General features: G+C 40.2%; 1 protein-coding gene across 10 annotated transcripts in view; it reads left to right on the top strand.

The window, feature by feature from the left end:
* The window catches only part of kiaa0586 (KIAA0586 ortholog), a 175486-nt gene that overhangs the window by 86891 nt on the left and 67934 nt on the right, over positions 1-20661 (top strand). For all 10 annotated transcript variants that reach the window (XR_009655653.1, XR_009655654.1, XR_009655655.1 and 7 more), the window contains 3 exons: positions 8781-8965; positions 9202-9294; positions 19952-20044. Coding sequence is in view for 7 of the 10 variants with exons in the window: in XM_060934418.1 (XP_060790401.1) it covers positions 8781-8965; positions 9202-9294; positions 19952-20044 (371 nt within the window). In the remaining 3 variants the exon portion in view is untranslated. The remainder of the gene's footprint in view (positions 1-8780; positions 8966-9201; positions 9295-19951; positions 20045-20661) is intronic.

The raw sequence follows: 20661 nt of genomic DNA, 5'->3' as shown, positions 1-20661 counted from the left end.
TCTAGTTGACACTGAGCACATAGCAGCATAAAGAATGAACATAATTAGATAGACATTTAGCTGTGCGAGTTCTTCATTATGCCCAAGTCTTTTCTCATGCAAAGCTTCCATTCCCCCTCCTACCTTTTTAATCGCTTTACTGTCAAGGCCCTCTAATACATTTTCATTTCCCGGTTCAAATCACCGCAAGATATGCCTTATGACTGACCTTGTAGCAAAGGAGGAAGTTAGTCGCCACACTAACTACATTTAAAAGAGTCTGCCTGTTTTACAAACAGAGCTGGGAGAACATCTACAAATATCTAATTGAACACATTTGTGCATATTGCTTATGCTCATGCGCTTATCGTGTTTTTATAGACGTTAGGGTAATGCGCTAATTTATCTCCAACTGAATTAATCCATTCTTCATTTCATTTCATTAATGGTGTGAAAAAGTGATTAGAAGCACGTTTTTAAGCAGGCCATCACATTTTCTTTCGCTTAAACTTTCGATATTCATCAGCTTTCGTAACAAGGTGTTGATGCAGTGCTCCTAATGAAGCAGAGTGTCAGAAACGGAATCAGACGGCAGGGAGTGGAATAATGACGTTCGAACAGTGGGAGGCCATTTTGTGCACTGTCGCCCAGCGGCTGAGCTGACCTCTGCTCTGAGCTGCGGCAGGGCGAACAAAGCCTCATCTAATCGCATCTGCAATGCAGTGGCCATCACCAGCATGAGACAGACACAACTTTTTCCTCTCCTAAATAAAAGGGAGCTTGTCTTTCAGATTTAAAACAGCTGTGCATCCTGTTCAAGATGTGCTACTGGAGAGAGAAATAGCTGCAGCTCTCAGAGCTATCAAACCGTAACGGAGAAGTGGTGTAGTGTATATGTGTAAAGACATTGGTTGTATCGGTATCCTGTCCCATGTACAGTACCAGTCAAAGGTTTGGGGACACTTTCTAATTCAATGGTTTTTCTTAATTCTTATTAATTAAAAGACATTCATCTCTTTACTTAGTTGAGCGGTTCTTGATGTAATCTGGATTACTACAGTTGCCGAATAGGGATATTTACTGTATTTTTATTATCCCCTGCCCAAACGAAGTTTGGCGGGGGATATAGAAACGGGTCCGGACGGATGTCCGTCTGGTCACGTTTTCATTTCCGGGCCGTATCTTTAAAACTACTGAAGATATCTTGATGAAACTTTTGTATACATATCAAGCAACATGTGAACTGGTGCCTTTTCCTATTTTGGATTTTTGAAAAAAAGTTTTTTCAAATCTTTACATACAAAATAGATTTTGACTTGGTTTCTAAGAGCAATGTTCATTTCCGGAGCATTTTTCCAAAACTATTCATGATACGGATTTGAAACTTGGTATACATGTTAACAAGGTGATGTAGATGTGCCTTTTCATACTAAGACATTTGAGAAATTTAAATTTTTCATGTTTCCATGGAAACAATTTCAAACTTAGTCTCTCAGGTTAGTCTTCGGGGTAGGTTTTGTTTCTGGAGCAGAACTTGAAAACTATGAGTGGTATGGTCTTGAAAGTTGGTATATGTGTTGATTAAGTAATGTATATGCGCCTGTGAGAAATTTTCATTTTTAGCTCACCTGGATCAAAGGTTCGGTGGGCTTATGCCATGGGCTGCTGAGGTCAGTGTAAAGAGGTAGGGTTGGTTTCCTGCAGCAGAACCTGAAAAAATGTTACAAATAATATCTTGAAACTTGGTATATAGGGCGGGGGATATAGAGGACTGTCTTTTTGTTATTTACTGTTTGATCTTAAACACATTACGAAGGCAAGAGATTGCACTAATTAACTTTTGACGAGGCACCTGTTAATTGAAAAGCATTCCAGGCGACTGCCTCATGAAGCTGGTTAAGATGATGCCAATAGTGTGCAAAGCGTCATCAAGGTAAATGGTGGCTACTTTAAAGAATCTAAAATATGAAACATAATTCCATATATGTTCCATATCCTATTTCATAATTTTGATGCCTTTAGTATTGTTCTACAATGTAAAAATAATCAAAATACAGAAAAACCTATAAATGAGTAGGCGTGTCCAAACTTTTGATTGGTACTGTATATAATATGAATAGTATTTTAAATAAAATTGTCTTTATACAAACTTTGAGAATAAAGTAGGGATGGAAATGCTAATATTTAAAATAGACATTTCATAGAATTTATTTATTGTCTCAGCCTTTGGCTGAAGCCTATAGAGGCACCTGTCTGTATGTGTTGGTTTAACCAAGTTCAAGCGTGTTTAAGAATGTAAGATGGTCATTGGTGTGCCAGCCTCAGGTAGCTATTCCACAGTCGTGATGGGGCACCACTGTATATTGACTATGTAAGTGCCATGTTGCATAACCTCAGTTTGTGATGTAATCCTCCATGGTCGAATGGTCTACAGTGCTGTCGAGGAAAGGAACAGATTTTGCAACATCGGTTCGAATCCTGGCATCAACGTATTTCTGAGCGGGCTGTTTTTTCTATTTATGTACCGTAGCTTCTATCTCCCAATCAGAAAAAGGCTGACCTGCACAGGTCTCTAGTTCTTAATTTCTGTTAGTTGACCAGGTAGTAAGAGTTGCTAAGGAGCCATAAGATGGCTACATTACCTATTGCACTACCTAATGGTTTGTTTTTGTTGTTTTTTTTGTAAATTCTGCTTTACTGAATGCCATTTCAATGGGCTGAATTTCTGTTAATGCCATTTAAGCAAGTACTGTGTATAGCCATGAAACTAACTTATCTTGCAAAGTCATTTTTATTTTTGGCCCATGAAAGATATACAGTACACAATTATGCCGCTATCATTTAGCTTTGTTTAAGCTGATGTTATCCATCAACACTCCATACCCCGTCCTTTATCATGGAAGTTATCTGAATACATGTTCTATCTCAAAATACCCTGCTTTTGCAGAGAGAACATGCTATAGAATCGCAGTGGCTGGTGCTCTCAGGGGTGGTTTAATCACATCAGATACTTCAGAGCAGTCTACCTGCTTCAGTCTTGGTGGCTATCTTATTTCACATCACAGTTTTTGTGAGTGTGTGTGTGTCTGACTGAAGCCTTGGTGGAAAGTTCCAGACTCGTTAATAACTTCCCAGACAGTACTGTGGTGCTGTGTCGTGTGGATGTGAGGGGGGCAGACCTGGCCAGATCTCCCCCTTCCATTGACACTCTGCAGGGTTGGAGCTTTGAGCTGCCCTATTTTCCTGGCTCCGTGGCTCCCCGGAGAGGACAGTGGGATTGGCAGAGGCCCCCAGGGAAGCACAGAGAGTCTTTCATCTGCAGCAGCTGTTCAGGCAGGCACATCCGCGGACTGCCTCCGAGATTCAGACGCCGGCTAAGTATGGCAGACGGCTTCCCACAAATCTGCTTATGAAGTTCTACATGACAGATTGGGGAAGTTACATATCAAGCCAGCTCTCCCTGATAGGAGCTGATTTAATTTTGTACTTGGAGATTTGATTGTCAGTTAAGCTACTTTCCACTACATGTTACTTTTTGGATATTGGGTGAATTTGGTTGTCGCATTGCTGAAGAATAAAAAAAAAAATTAGACTTTGGGGTAGATTTGGTACATTGTCTGCTTGTTTTTCCATCCAGTTTCACAATGACAAATTACAAGTGTACAATAATAGGTTTGTTACATATTAATACTACCAAATTGAAATGCACAAGGCTGCACACTCCTCCTACTGCAGTGTTGCCAAGCGCCTCTGCATAAAAGCACTAACCACTCAACACATGACCCGCGATTGGCTGGCACATCAGTAACAGGGGAGGCAAAGAGAGCCACTATGATCTCCCTCCAAATTTAATGTGGCTACATTCACCTGCTCCTGACAGCACAGCTTGGTTTCTGACATGAATACGCCATTTCACTGTGTTGGTTGTTTCTCCTGTCTGATATTACATTCACTTGCCTTGTTTCTTAATATGCATGCTTTATGGTTTATCTTGTTTGGATTACTTTTTCTTTTCACTTTCCCCTATCCTGAATATAGGAATGCAAATGAATTTTTTTTCCCCCGCTGGCATTTATACAACTGAACCCACATGTTTCTGATCAAATATTTTTATTTTTTATTTTTTAATTTCAGATGAGTCAGAGCCTCTTGCTTCAGATCCACCGTTTGGATGCCCTTCAGGCAAATCATGGAGATCACAAAGCTACTCCGTATTTGCTTATCTCCATGCAAAAACTGGAAAAACATATTTCTGTGCCTGCAGCAGATTTACGCAAATACAGGCCTCTCTCTTGGGTGTTAATGTGTCACGGCCAAGTTCATGTTCCTCTGCGAATGAGCAAACGCATGACCATTTACATACCCCATGCCAAGACGAGAGCCAGCGACCTGACTCTGTTAGTGTACTCTGGCTGAACTTCTTTGTCTCCTGGTCCACTTCCACAATGGACGTCGGTCATGAAGTTGGGCTGAAGTCCCAGCCTGGCACGTTTGTGTGTGTGTGTGTGTGCTCGGGTTTAAACAGGGTCTGAGTGTTGTGGATGTCCTTTATGACCTCTCTTGAGTAAAGGAATAGATGGGTGTAGTTCAACTCAAGCTGCAGCAGGGGAAGGCTGTTTTTAATATCCCATTCACGTGAGAGCACGGCTTGCTGCGTGTCCTGGCGTGTAAATACTACCGAGATGCTATCTCCCTTGTCGGAGCAGGGAGGCATGAGCAGAGCTTCAGGGCTTTGCTACGGGAACACATTCATATTGCCATCAGAGTGCATCAGGAGTCCACTCCTATATTAGTGCTCTGAATGCGGAATAATGCATCAGGCTGCTGTGGTGCAGGGAAAAAATGGGGAGAGATTGAGTGATTGTTTTTATTTGCAAGGCACTGCTTCCTCTTTGTGGCATTGTTAGCACTGATGATGCCAAGTTCAGACTAGCTGTAAATTGCATGTTTCCTTTTCCATCTCTCTTCATGCATGTCAGTACGTGAGCTAGGGCTGTCGAACTTTTTTTTTTAAGGTGCATTTAAATGGCTTTAAAGGTTACATTGTGTAATGTATTCAAATATTAATCATTGCTACATTATGCATTTGCTTTGAATAAATCATGAAAAATGAAAATTGTTGCTTTCTTCAGCAAAAGAAGATTGCAGTTTTATAATAATGTTATACACTCATGTTTTCGGTTGGTTTGGTTTATTTATCCACAGACTTCCTATTCTAACTCAGATATCCGTCAACTTCAGTCCATATTCATGCTTTCTTAAGCATACCAGTTAAACTTGTAGATCAAATTCCTAATGCCTTACTATTCATCAGAGGTGGACAGTAACAAAGTACATTTACTTGAGTACTGTACTTAAGTACACTTTTTGAGTATCTGTACTTGTTTTTTTTTTTTGGAAACTTATGACTTTAACTTCACTACATTTGAAAGACAAATATTGTACTTTTCACTCCACTACATTTCTATCAAGGTCCTCGTTACTATAAAGTGGCTTTGAAAGTGGATGCTTGTTTGGTTGTTTTTTTTTGCAGGTGACACTGAGACAGCCTGTCCATAATCACTAGGGTCATGTCACGTCCATAGACTGTATAAAATCAAGTTCAGTGATTTCTCAGCGGCGTTATTTGAACACGATCAGTTGATGGCAGAATGGAAGGAGGCGGTTCTTTTGGGGAATGCACGCACCCATGGCCTCGAACCCATGATTCAGTTTTCTGAAAGGATTAAAGATTCATTTCGTTTTAAATGTTTGCTTTGTTTGCCGAAAACAAACCACATCACGGCCTACAAAAACTCGCCATCCAACCTGCAGAAGCATCTTGAGGTACAGTGGTGCTTGAAAGTTTGTGAACCCTTTAGAATTTTCTATATTTCTGCATAAATATGACCTAAAACATCATCAGATTTTTACACAAGTCATAAAAGTGGATAAAGAGAGCCCAGTTAAACAAATGAGACAAAAATATTATACTTGGTCATTTATTTATTGAGGAAAATGATCCAATATTACATATCTGTGAGTGGCAAAAGTATGTGAACGTTTGCTTTCAGTATCTGGTGTGACCCCCTTGTGCAGCAATAACTGCAACTAAACGCTTCCGGTAACTGTTGATCAGTCCTGCACACCGGCTTGGAGGAATTTTAGCCCATTCCTTCGTACAGAACAGCTTCAACTCTGGGATGTTGGTGGGTTTCCTCACATGAACTGCTCGCTTCAGGTCCTTCCACAACATTTCGATTGGATTAAGGTCAGGACTTTGACTTGGCCATTCCAAAACGTGAACTTTATTCTTCTTTAACCATTCTTTAGTAGAACGACTTGTGTGCTTAGGGTCGTTGTCTTGCTGCATGACCCACCTTCTCTTGAGATTCAGTTCATGGACAGATGTCCTGACAGTTTCCTTTAGAATTCACTGGTATAATTCAGTATTCATTGTTCCATCACTGATGGCAAGCCGTCCTGGCCCAGATGCAGCAAAACAGGCCCGAACCATGATACTACCACCACCATGTTTCACAGATGGGATAAGGTTCTTATGCTAGAATGCAGTGTTTTCCTTTCTCCAAACATAACGCTTCTCATTTAAACCAAGAAGTTCTATTTTGGTCTCATCCGTCCACAAAACATTTTTCTAATAGCCTTCTGGTTTGTCCAAGTGATCTTTAGCAAACTGCAGACGAGCAGCAATGTTCTTTTGGACAGCAGTGGCTTTCTCCTTGCAACCCTGCCATGCGCACCATTGTTGTTCAGCGTTCTCCTAATGGTGGACTCATGAACATTAACATTAGCCAATGTGAGAGAGGCCTTCAGTTGCTTAGAAGTTACCCTGGGGTCCTTTGTGACCTCGCCAACTATTACACGCCTTGCTCTTGGAGTGATCTTTATTGGTCGACCACTCCCGGGGAGGGTAACGGTGGTCTTGAATTTCCTCCATTTGTACACAATCTGTCTGACTGTGGATTGGTGGAGTCCAAACTCTTTAGAGATGGTTTTGTAACCTTTTCCAGCCTGATGAGCGTCAGCAACGCTTTTTCTGAGGTCCTCAGAAATCTCCTTTGTTCATGCCATGATACACTTCCACAAACATGTGTTGTGAAGATCAGACTTTGATAGATACCTGTTCTTTAAATAAAACAGGGTGCCCACTCACACCTGATTGTCATCCCATTGATTGAAAACACCTGACTCTAATTTCACCTTCAAATTAACTGCTAATCCTAGAGGTTCACATACTTTTGCCATTCACAGTTATGTAATATTGGATCATTTTCCTCAATAAATAAATGACCAAGTATAATATTTTTGTCTCATTTGTTTAACTGGGTTCTCTTTACCTACTTTTAGGACTTGTGTGAAAATCTGATGATGTTTTAGGTCATATTTATGCAGAAATATAGAAAATTCTAAAGGGTTCGCAAACTTTCAAGCACCACTGTATATAAATGTTTTGTTCCAAGAGAAAGCTTGCAGCGAAGTTGTCTGTGCTTTTAGAGCCGGCGATAACGTTACAATAGCTATATAGTCTGGTTAGTCAAATGACTTTCTATGGATTTGCCCGCCAAGTTGCCGTAACCTTGTCCACGGCTAACGTTTACACATAGCTAGTTAACTTGGACGCTGTTAGTTAGCATGTAAAAACAGAGTTACGCTAACATGAATAACGTTAACTTATCTGAAGTCCTTTCAGAAATTGTTTTAGCATAACCTTACCAAATAAACAGAATGTAGAAATCTTTCTTTTCTAGTAGTGTTAGCTACCCAATATGATTTCGAGTTTGAAAAGAGTTTGTTAGCATGTCAGGTGGAGCTTCACTGACTAGCTTAACGTTAAACCACCATGATGGCACAGCATGCGTTCATTTTCTGAATTCACATTTCTGTCTTTGGTAACAGCATTAGGTTTTGTAAGCGTTGTGGCAATAATAAAATAATGTGTTCACAGAAAATGTACTTTTAATACTTAAGTATTTTTAAAAGCAAGTACTTCAGTACTTAAGTAAAAATTTGACTGTAAAACTTTCACTTGTATCGGAGTAACATTTGACCAGTGGGATCTGTACTTTGACTTAAGTAATGAAATTGGGTACTTTGCCCACCTTTGCTATTTATATGCTCGCTAGATAGAGTATAACAGAAAGGCATAATGGAGTTGTGGAACACAAGCCATATAATATACGTTTGAAATGCCACCCGAATTTCAGCCACAGAAAAAGAACGACTCTAGTAAATGCCTGTTATACATGAACTGCTTATATGTAAATTCGGACTTAGGACTTACTGAAACTTTAATTGTGAAAATAATAAAGTTGGACATGATTTTATTCTGTTTGTGAAGATTCTCAATCATCCAGGTCATAGTAAACTGTGGGTGGTAGAAATGGGCAACTGGACTTGCTTGAAGATTCTTGAAAACATTTCACCTCTCGTCCAAAAGGCTTCCTCAGTTCTGTCTGACTAATAGGGAGTATCCAATAGGGATCTAATAGGGATACTCCCTATTAGTCAGACAGAACTGAGGAAGCCTTTTGGACGAGAGGTGAAACGTTTTCAAGAATCTTCAAGCAAGTCCAGTTGCCCATTTCTACCACCCACATTTTATTCTGTTAAAGTTTTTATCCAGAAGGTTCATTTGGTCTACAATCTATGAAAATGGACATGTGATTTATTTATTTATTTATTTATTTATTTTAAATGAAGATGTGTATATTCTGAAGACTTTTTATTTAAACAGTACAGCTTGCTCTGATAGACCTGATGTGAGCTAAGACTTGAAAGTTCTGTTATGTACACTTCCCTAGGAAAGCCCAGAGTTGATGGCCAGGCTCCTTTCCCTTCACGGGTCATCATTAGTGACAAGCCTGCAACTGCGATGACCTCCATCCCTCCTGCCCCCAAAGTGTTTCCTCTTATCCGTAAACCCAACACCTTGCTGCTGGAAGTTCAGGCTGAGCCCAAGAATCCTGCCCCACACCTCGAAATCCAGGTAAGTGAGCTCTCTTCTGCCAGCAGCCTGCCTCAGTTACTGCTGGACCTTCAAATGATATAACGCTGCCTGAATAAATCCAGACAGTCATACTCAGCACATAGATTTATTTGACATTTCATAGCACATTGTCTCTTCTGCCTCTAATCCATCTAATGGCTTTACGTCTGCTGCTGAGAGCACATGACTTAATTGCTTTCTCTGCAGTATAATTGAAGGACTCTCTCTGTATCCAGGTTCAACCCAGTGTGAACATTGAGAGTGCATCAGCCCTGAGCCGCACGCCCTCTCCCTCATCGCCTCCTCTTCTCTCTCCTCCATCCTTTCAGGTAATCAGCCTACACGAGACATAAACACACTTCTTCTCATGTGTGTGCCAGTCGTACACAGCATATGAGCGCCATCAGGCTCAGCTATGCGATAATGTCGTCTGCTCCACATTTAGGTTTATGCACCTGCAGTCGTTAGGCTGCGTAGGCGTGTGGTAACGTTTCAAGACAACCAAATTTCTTCTGTTACTCTTCGACAGAAAGTGAACTATAGATTAGAAGGGTGTCTCTATTCAAGAGTTTGTGTGCCCCTGTGTTCTGTGTATGTATGCGTCTCCGGAGAAGGAGTCCAAAGGAGACCTGCTTTTAGACTCCTAGGCTGGCTCCTACAAAGAAGGATTGTGCTGCTAGCAACACGGGCGCTAATGTTTCTTCAGCCTCTCAGGTCAAACTCACAGACCCTTCACTGTTTCTGTAGTGTGTGTGTGTGTGTGTGTCTGTACTGTTGGTGCACATTGCGGCCAGAAAGCCCATTATGTTTCTCATATAGCACGTAGTCTTGGCTCTGATACTCTAAATAGATAGGCATTAGATTTTGGCCTAGCTCCAGACAGCCAGTTGATATTTCCAATTTGGCATTTATCGTTGACCTGCCATTTATACCAAGCCTGTCGGATAAGCCACCGTGTGAGCTCATGATGAAGTGTTTCAGGGCAGCATGGCTGCATTGCTCTGCTACATCTTGGCTGCTCATGCTCCAGCAATCTCAGTCCTTGCCTGTTCACATCCGGTTGCTAGGCAACACATGCGGCTCAGTGGGATTGTTGTTTAGCCGATTTGGAGCAGGAGTGCTGAGAGGAAGAAGCATCACTGTAGCTCGCTGGCAAATGAGGTCTGCTTTGGAAACACTAACATTCCCGAAGCTCTTTACACCAGGGCTCAGGCACTGCAAGAGCTTTGGAAATGAGTCATTGGTGGTAAACTCTGTGCACTCTCTGCTCATGTTCATGCACTTTCGATGGCTCAGGCTGATATTTTAAAGGTCATCATGTCCCTCTTCTGAATGATGTATCAACAGCTGAATCAGTGAGTGCAGTGGAGGCTGGTTTTTGCTCAGCCTCAGTTCAGGGTAAATTGTATAATGGTTTTAACAATAGACACGGTCACAAAATAGCTTTACAGAAATATGCATGCAGAATCATCATGAGAAAACCAGAGGCAGTGGCAAGAAAAAGCTTCCAAAGGCAACATGAGAAACCTGCAGTGGAACCAGACTCCAAAGGGACTGCAGCCTCTTCGGGGTGACACCGGATAGTGGGATTTCACCGAAGTTACTCACAGTCAAATTTGATCTTAAAAACGAATGCGATTTCCACCATCAGCTTTTAATTTTCTACTGTAATCCTTGGCATATCTGTAAGATCGAACTCTCATCCAGTAAGAGTGGGTGTAAAAAATTTTACAATCTTGATTTGCTATTAAACGATCAAAACATTATCAGGGTAATCAGTGGTCATAAATTACAGTAAGAATAGTAGGAATAAATGTACTTCAAATAAAATAACCAAAAAAATCTCAAATATATTATAAAAATAGGCATAACAGAGGCCAGTTAAGTCCCATCTCCTTAAATTGCTGAATTGATTATTTTGATCATTCTATTAAGTTTTTCTAGTAGCATTTGGGGTCTTGGACATTCACAGTAAATTTTAGGACAGTAGTCCTGGTAACTAATTAATAAAAGCCTGACATGACAGACATGCTAAATGACAATAGAAACACATCGGTTTCTATCATCAAAATCTGACAGACAAACTAACGTCTACCGTCATATTCTGACAGACACTCTAGATGACAATAGCAACAAAACCGTTTCTTACATTATTAATCTGACAAATTTAGTAATAATATTAAATACCTCCTCACTAGAACCAAATAATAAAATATTGAAATAAAAAAGATAAAATTTATTTTCAAAATTGAAATATCAACAATAATTGTCAGAACAGTGACGATAGACACAACTGTGTCACTTTCGCGGGGAAATAACACATTGAAATGGCCTGTCGGCTGAAAGGGCTCTGATTTATCTCAACTTAGGATAGTTTTCCTCCAGAAAAATTTAAATATGAATGCACAAATATATTCTCAATGTTTCTATCGTCAAAAATTTCTATCATCAGGATAGCTGACTGAAAATCTTACCTTGATTTATTTGATGAAATCTAGCTGTCAGAACTCCAAGTCTTGCCCGGAAGTAAATGTCTGCTGTCACAAAAATCATGCGCAGTAGAATTTCCACTTTGCGTCAGTCAACATGTGCGTGGCGAGGGCTTGAATTTTGCTATCGTCAGGTGCATTTGACTGACAGACTGACGATAGCATTTTTTAAAAATAACTGTGGGCTTCTCTCGTGAACGAAATAGTTTTTTCGCTGTTAATCTATTTCAACTCTATCTGTTGACACCCAAAAATTGTAAAGCCTGCTTCCACACGATAACTACCAAAGATCCATAATGGCTGAGTCTATCGTCAGGTCATCTGACAGAAATTCACTGACGATAGCAACAGGGATAATGAAAGTGATTTTTAAAATGGGAGTTATGTCTGTCAGATATGTCAAAGAAATAGAACTTTATTCTTTAAAAATCTTTTATTGATATACTCAGTGTATTTTTAAATGATGTGCTGTTTTAGAAGACCAAATACCATATTTTCAATCTTGAAAATATTACCTCACTGAAAAAAGGACAAGAAAAATTTCTTATTTTGTGGGCAAGTGATTAATGGATCCAGTTACAGTAGAATCTGCCAATAGCAACATTAGCTTTAATAACAATAATTGTGTATGAAAGAACCTTATATTAAAATGCATGTAATGTAGTTTAGGGTCGAAGGGCTGTATGCAGAGATGAGTTACATGCCCTTAATACCAAAATTGTGCACACAGATATTCAGTACTCAGGCATAGTTACAAACATAAGCACAATTCAGAAGAGTTACACACATGGGTTGGTGTTGATCCAAAACAGAGTTGTGTCTCAGTTGCATAAGATTCTGACCTTAGACATAAGCAGATGATAAAAAATAAAGAAATAAAATAAAAGGAAGGTGAAATGGGTACATCATGCACGTACATTACGATTTCATGATCTCGATGTAGCTCCATTAAATTTTGAATATGCCTAACATATAAACAAAAATAAAGTGCAAAATAATAGAATGTTCTGGATCAAGTGCTGTTTTATAAGCTTTAAATCATGAGAGCAGAAGCCATATTGTTGAATTAAATTAATTTAAATTAGCAGTGATTACTGCACTAATTGCTACTAGGACTGTTCATGCACCAATATGTTTGTAACATATTAGACTTCTTTCAGATTTTTATTTTGATGCTTGCCATCTTCTCATACATACAGTGGGGTCCAAAAGGCTGAGGCCACTAATGAAAATGCTTCTATTTTGCATTCATTTCTAATACAACACATTTCATTACAAATTATATTTCTGGCTACAACCTGAGTGAAAATTAGAATCTTTGAAATATTTGTATGAATTTCAGAGTATTTCTTTCTTTTTTTTTCTTTAATGACCGTGTGCACTCGAGCTGACATGGACTCCACAAGGTTTTGCAAAATCTTTTGATCCGTTTGAGATCAAATCCAGTGTCGTCTGAACACGTGCTTTCATCGAAGAGATTAGGCATGAGGAAAATCTGGCCTTTTGTACAAAGCAGTTAATATAGTCACCATCACAATTTTGCTTACATTTAAACAGGGACTTAGAAATAGTGCAGGCTCTTGAACATATTGAAGAGATTGAACTTTATTTGTTTTAAGTATTTAAAGATTATTTTTTAAAAAAGAAAAGAAACCTTCTGTATATTTCCAATTTAAAAAAAAAAAAAACATTTTTCAGTGTGGTTCCAGACTTCTGGACCCCACTGTATATTATTGTATTAGACTGTGTTAATTCAAATTCAAAATTAAAATTTTTCACATCGACAGTCGTACAGAGTACGACATGCAGTGAAATGCTTATTGTAGTGCTCCATAGTCATTAAGATGTGTTTTTATTTTTTATTTTTTTTGGGGTTAAAAAAAAAGGTCATAAATAGAATAACAAATAAAAAATAAGAATAAAAAATGATAGAATGCTCTGTAGAATATACACAAGATACAGAATATGTATATACACAAACACATATATATGGGTCTGTCTCAGAAACTGGGTACTGTGGGGGTACCCCACTAAATATACTCAGTCAATAAACTATACAGTTTTGAATGGTGATGGTTTTAATTTGAAATAAAACGATGAAAGAAATAATACAGATAAAACTAAATCTTTGATGTGAATACTCTATTCAGAATTTGACAAAAATTCTGCAAATTTGTGGAAAAATGGCGGCTTGACCTGGGACATGATAAATGGTTGACTACATCATGTTCCCTTAAAAAGGTTGTAGTCCACTGAAAAGTCTACAGTTATCACTAATTGTATTTTAAGTTGTAACTTTATACACCTAAGGATTGGTGCACTCACAGAATAATCATAACCGTAATAAAACATCATGCAAAATATTTGATCACCGTTGTAACTCCATTTTCCGCAGACCCACAACCAATACGTTCGTGTGTTTTGATCTAAACAGAAAGCCTCAGGGTCAAGGTCACGACCTCACCAAAAGTAGTAACTTAAAATCACTACGCCATATAAAAATTTAGTTATAAATCTGCAATTTTGTTTTGTAAAACGAAAGCTGAAAGTTAGGTATAGAATATGTTTCTTACAGAATATGTTACGATGGTAGCTGGTCTTGTATGAATTTCTGAGCTATAAAATGAGTTGTGGTCTATTTTTGACCGTAGCGTGTTATTTGTGTGCGGGGAAGGACACACATTAACAATTTGCATGTGTAGAATGGAATTTTCCACTCCAACAGTTAGAAGTTGATCGTGGTTCCATTTGCGGTCTCTCTATTACGCGGGTGATCTGTTCGGACGTTATCACTGAAAAGGGGAGTTTTGACAGTTTTATTTTGTTTTAGTCTTGCAGTATAAGGCAATAGAATGTTTCTTTTTCATCTTACTTTCATATTTCGTAGTGTTTGCGTATTTCTGGCCAATATTTTGCAACCATGGTCAGTTTAGATCGAACTTTTGATAGAATCTACGGCCAGTCATTTTGCCCCGCCCCCGCCTCGCGCTCCGTCCGGTGCGGTAGTGATGTCCCGTTGCTCGCGCGCCGCAGCAGAGACCCGCGCGACCTTCAGCCGGTACAGTCGCTGTTCTTTTACCACCGCCGTTATTCTCATCTTTCCGGTGTGTTCTTGATTTTTCCATTGTGTCCTATTTCGCCATATCAAACACCCAAAGTGTATCATATTATTCATATTTAAGTGAATAATCAATTCAGTCATCATAACTTGGCATTTTTAACCCAAGCAATCAAAAAGAGGAAATTTATTCAATATTTTCACTCCTCTGTGAAGGAGGGGCTTTAATTCTTCATGCTGTAGTTATTTTATATGGAAATCAATTTTACAAAAGCATTTGAATTGTAATAAAAAAAAAAGTCCACAGTGGAGGCCAGATGAAGCAAGATACTATCTTTATTCTTATTAAACATGACAAAAGAAACATTGAGTGTTAGGTAAATGCAAAAAAAAAAATAGTAAAATTAGAAAATTTATTTTTTACCATAATGTCCCAAATGAGAGACCAGTTTCTGAGACGGACCCATATATCTCTGCAATATACACAATATACACTGCATAATATGCAATATATAGAATATGTATAAGTATATATTGCAATAAAGAGAGAGGAAAATGTATAAATTGCATGAAGAGGTGTAAGAGATGAGGGTGAAGAGGTGATGAGACCTAGTTGGACGTTATCGTCCTGATTAAGAGCCTGAATGGCCTGAGGGAAGAAGCTCCTCCTCATTCTCCTCGTATTGGCCTTAAGGGAGCGAAAGCGCTTCCCTGACCTCAACAGAGAGACGAGTCCATGGTTGGGATGGCTGAGGTCCTTCATTATCTTCCTGGCTTTGGTCCGGCACTGCTTGGTGTAAATAGATTGCAGATCAGGGAGCTCAGTGTGGATGATGTGCTTGGCTAATCGCATCACTCTGGAGAACCCGTCTGTCCTGCTTGGTGCTGCTCCCAAACCAGTTGTTCTCCATGGTGCAGGAGTAAAAGTTCCTCAGCACCCTCGGTGGAAGACGGAAGTCTCCGAGATGTCTTAAATGGAACAGACGCTGGTGGGCCTTCTTAACCAAGAATAAATATTTGTATTATTTATGTATACATAAGACTCTAATTACATAATTGGATAATAAATATATTTCTCAAAATTACCTGCAGGTGACGTTGGAAGGCAGCTTAATTTTCGACCTAATTTCAGCCTTAAATGGCTTTATACAAAATAAAGTCTGAATACCCTTCTATACTAGTCAGTATCCACGTAAACCATGCTAGTCATTTCAGTAACAATAATTTTTACTTCGTTCAGAGTTGAATCATTTTCAGCTGTACTTTCTTCCGTCGAATCTGTGTTAATACTGTAGTTTCATTTTATTTTATTTCAGGTTTTCGTTTTGTGCACACCTCCTGTGCCATTTTCTAGGATCCCAAATACTTTTTTGCTTTCGTTTCAGCAATGTTTGACAGATGTATTATTTCCTCTCTCCATTTAATTCTTTCACTGGAGCTGAGTGTAGCTTGCGGAATGCTGAATGCAGGTGTCACTATGTTTTTCTTCCAGATGTGCTGTTTGCAGACTTGGCTAGTGGTGTTAGTGGAGACTGTAACAGTTTGATCCCCACCACTGAGGAGGCGTGTTAGTCTGCCCAGAGCACAGTTACAGCTCGGCTGTCCTCATTTCTCCCAACTTTCTCCATTACTGTCTGTCTTTCTTTGCATCAGGCTGCCAATGACTCATCGGTCTGGCACTCCTCAGCCTCACAAGCACTCATGAGCGTGCGCGCGCGCGCACACACACACACACACACACACACACACACACACACACACACACACACACAGCCTCTTAGTTACAGACACACAGAAACAGGCTTTGATTCTTATACATGCTTTCAAACTGAAAGCTCTCTCGCTTTTCTCTGGCCCGTGTCTGACAGAGGGAATTGAATATGACCACACCTCACTAAACATGCCAAGAAGACACACACCGAGTGTGCTAAAAAATAGATGAGTGTGTCCTCGAAGGCTTGTCTGTGAGCACAGTGCTTGGTTTTGCAGAACCCAGTGCAACTGGGTTGGAATTTATTTCAGGCACAGCTTTTACAACCCCCATGCGGCCGGATTTGCCTTGGATATGGGTCGGATTCGCCTTGGATATGGGTCGGATTCATGAAGCAGTGTTTTGGAAAAAGAATTCTCTGTATGGTTTTTTTTTTGTATGTTTGTGTGGGAGTGAGAGACTGTAAAAGAGAGCGGTTTATATATTACCATTTCTGCAATAGCAGTGAGCTGACTGGTTATTGACCTGCTTGTGTCTCGCAGCCTATTTTAATGCTGCAAGTGTGTGTGTGGGAGGGAGAGAGAGCGTACGTGTGTGCGCGCACGCGTGTGTGTGTGGAATAATAATGAATGATATAACTCTGGGGTTCACTGCAGGAGGCTGCTTCTCTGCAGTGCTGTCTGTTTCAGCAGCAGGCCCTTGGTGTTATTTCACACACACATGTGCAGCGCCCTTCTCTCTGCCTTCTTGTTTATATATGTGCGTCTTCATTACTTACTATATCCATGGTTCTCAAAGCGTAGTCCATGTTTTTCTAATTACACAGAAGTGATGGTGATTACAATCAGCCCCTATTGAAACGACAGCCAAATTAACTGGTCAGCTAAATTGAATGGATTTAAACCGAAGCTCCGTCACATGAAAACAATTCTAAATCATGGCAACTTTTAAATACAGAATTTTAACAAAACTAAGAAACATGATGTTAAAGGACATGGGACATGGATTTTTTTCTGGGTATAATTATGTATAAAGGACATAAGAAATGCCATCTAAATCACTGCAGGGCGTCAAAAATGTGAAAATCATCACATTATTCGACTTTTTTATACATCAGTGTAAAACAATGATTCGTTAATGAGCTAGGTGGTCACGTGACCCGTGACGTCACAGAAACTTTCCAAGGAGCCAGCGCTTGGGAATCTAATGTAAACAGGTTACCGAAATGGACACCATCGACAGTGACATTCCCGATGTTTCACAGAGATGTGAAGTTAGACCCTATCAGTTCGAACCGATAGCTGGAAATTCACATGAACATGGATCTTGTCTTTACTCTGACGGGTCAGATGATTCTGAGAGTGAGAGTTCATTCAATCCCCATGAAACTGAAAGCGGTCGGCTCGATAACACGTCCTGGTAAGTTAAAAACAATTCTGCTCAAAGGCTAATGATCTGTTGAAAGAAGTATTATTTTTGTATCATACATTGAAAGTTCATCATAGATCTAGCTAAAGTCCGTTGCAAGCTAGTTTTTTTTTTGCTGATATTTTTCGAGATTGATTGAGATACAATGCTTCCAGAGTCCAAGATGAAAACATTCAAAATGGCGAAACGCCATCACACAGCCAACAACACTACGCCGTTTGGCGAAAGAGATGAAAATTAAGAAAAGTTAAACAAACTTACCAACATGACATTTATTTAAATGTCCATTAATGTTACAGGATTTCTTGACTGTCTCTACAGTTGTAGGAATGTTAGGCCCTGCATATTATGGCGCTATCACTGCCTCCATGAACCCGGCTATACGGCCTCTTAAATTTGGCTTGGCAATTAATATCGCTCAGTACCTGAGTATTAATGTTGAAAGAATCCTCAGTGAAATGGTCCGAACACAGTTTGTGGGAAACAGTAGGTGCGAAGTTTTTTCTACGGCAGTAGTGAGCCCACACTTTCCTCAGCTTCGGGTCCTTGGGGAATGCAAAAAAACTTACTCCAGGGCATTTCCCATTGGAATTATTGCAACCATAAGCAGCACAATACACCATGATGTTCAATGTACGTTAAAGACTATAAAAACAATTTTCTTGTCATTCACTTCTCCATTCATCTACCTGCTTGTGCTGTGCCCGAAAGTTTTTGTGACGTATGATCACGTGACAGTGGCTCTTCCGGTTGTAAAATATGCATATCGGAGCTCGAGCAGAAATGCCATATAATCATCACGAATATAACGATTTTGCTGAATTTAATAGATGATTTTGTATTTGTTGATGCAATTAATTCATATTTTTAATGGAAAGAAACTGATAAAGCGTGCATTTATGTTTCATGTCCCATGTCCTTTAATATTGTCACTGATGTACAGTGTTACAAATCTGCATTTTAACATGGTGTATGTCGAATGAAAACTTATTTTTCAGGGCTCCCTCCAGTGCAATCGTACACAGTTACTAGGCTATATACACCTAATATTTCATGTCTTAGTTTTGTTCATAACATCTGTGGTGGGCGGCACGGTGGTGTAGTGGTTAGCGCTGTCGCCTCACAGCAAGAAGGTCCTGGGTTCGAGCCCCGGGGCCGGCGAGGGCCTTTCTGTGTGGAGTTTGCATGTTCTCCCCGTGTCCGCGTGGGTTTCCTCCGGGTGCTCCGGTTTCCCCCACAGTCCAAAGACATGCAGGTTAGGTTAACTGGTGACTCTAAATTGACCGTAGGTGTGAATGTGAGTGTGAATGGTTGTCTGTGTCTATGTGTCAGCCCTGTGATGACCTGGCGACTTGTCCAGGGTGTACCCCGCCTTTCGCCCGTAGTCAGCTGGGATAGGCTCCAGCTTGCCTGCGACCCTGTAGAAGGATAAAGCGGCTAGAGATAATGAGATGAGATGAGACATCTGTGGTGTAATATTAGGGGCTCTATAGCGTTTATTGAAACTGGAACAGGTCCATGGTTGCAAAAAGAACTTGCTATCTCCACAACATGCATGGACATTAAAACTGCACATTCACTGCGTCCTGATCCAAAGAAAGTCTTTTTAGAAGCTTAAGAACTTGTAATATGGTGCACCTGTGATGTGTTTTCCTCTGCAGAGTGCACTGCACAGTGTCTTGTCTGTGTCTGCTTCGTTTCAGCTCCATCTCACGCTGAGTGAACATGAATCAAGGAGCTCTCTTAGTTACCATAGCGACGAAAGTGAGCAGGCAAAGCAAGTGTTTGTGACCCTGGGGGAAGGACTTGTGATTCTTTCACATATGAGGCTCATGAGCAGGACAGATCATGACCTCTGCAATCAGTGTGTGGGTGTGTGAGTGGATTCCTAGGGAGCATGAATTTTTTTTTTTTTTTTTTTTTCCACCCCACTCATGTAATATAATGTGCTTGAAAGGAATGAGTGAGGCTGGGGAAAGAGTAATTTTGCTCTATGTTACTCAGCGCCATGGCCCTGATGAGAGTCAGCAGGGATTGGTGGAAAGTGCATCAGAAGATGCTGAAGGGTGTGTGCGCGCGTGTGCGTATGCAAATGGAAGGTGCTGTGTGATAATTGCATTTCACACTGCATTGTGTTATGGTGCGTGGTCAACTGTAATCACCTGCTTCATTCTGGCATCATGATCTTTAATAATTCATATACTTAATATACTCATAATCCCTCAGGCTGTTAATGGCATGGAGCTTTTACTGACACTGTGCACCTCATTGACTCTCTTTTGCTCACTCTTGCCTCCCAGACCGGAGCAGACGCCCAAGCATTCGAAGAGGAGGCTGACGAGAATGATGGCTTTCCTGGAACCAACTTCTTGGAGGTGGCAGACAGCAGTCAGGTAAATCGAATTAAAGCACAACACAATTTCGAGTTGGCCTGATTGCACATGCTCCAGCACACACCACAAAGGTCATCTGCTCACTTGCCTTGGGGCTGACAGCTTCCAACACCCAGCCTTCCTTGAGAACAGTGATTTATACGCAATTTGAGGTCGACAAAACCGCAAATACACATTTAGTTTGATGCCACCTTCTTGGAAACATCCAACAAGCTCTCAGCACTTGGTTAATAAGATTTGCAGAGGGAAAGGGTGAAGGAGAACATTGCTTTCATTAATTAACCATACTGACAGAATGGATTAAACCTACTCTGGAGAACGTCGGTTTAGGCGATTGGTATTGGAAGGGCGTGGTGCATGTGCACAGCCTGTAACCCCCTTTGTTCAGTGCCACTCAGACGCTAGCTGTTCACGAATTCGTCTCACATCACAGTTCAGTCAAGCATACACCCAAAGCCGTAAGCCTTCCATATTTATGGCTAACAAGCAGAGAAAGCTGCTCGGGATATCGCACTGTAGGCCCATTCCAGGTCGGTCAAGGGCAAGCATCAGTTAGCACAGAAATAGCACAGCGGTTGTTAGACTGAGAGAAGAACAGATCCATGTTGTTGTCACTT

Source organism: Neoarius graeffei, chromosome 11 (genome assembly GCF_027579695.1).
Source record: "Neoarius graeffei isolate fNeoGra1 chromosome 11, fNeoGra1.pri, whole genome shotgun sequence".
Classification (NCBI taxonomy): domain Eukaryota; kingdom Metazoa; phylum Chordata; class Actinopteri; order Siluriformes; family Ariidae; genus Neoarius; species Neoarius graeffei.
This window is presented reverse-complemented; position numbering and strand designations above follow the sequence as displayed.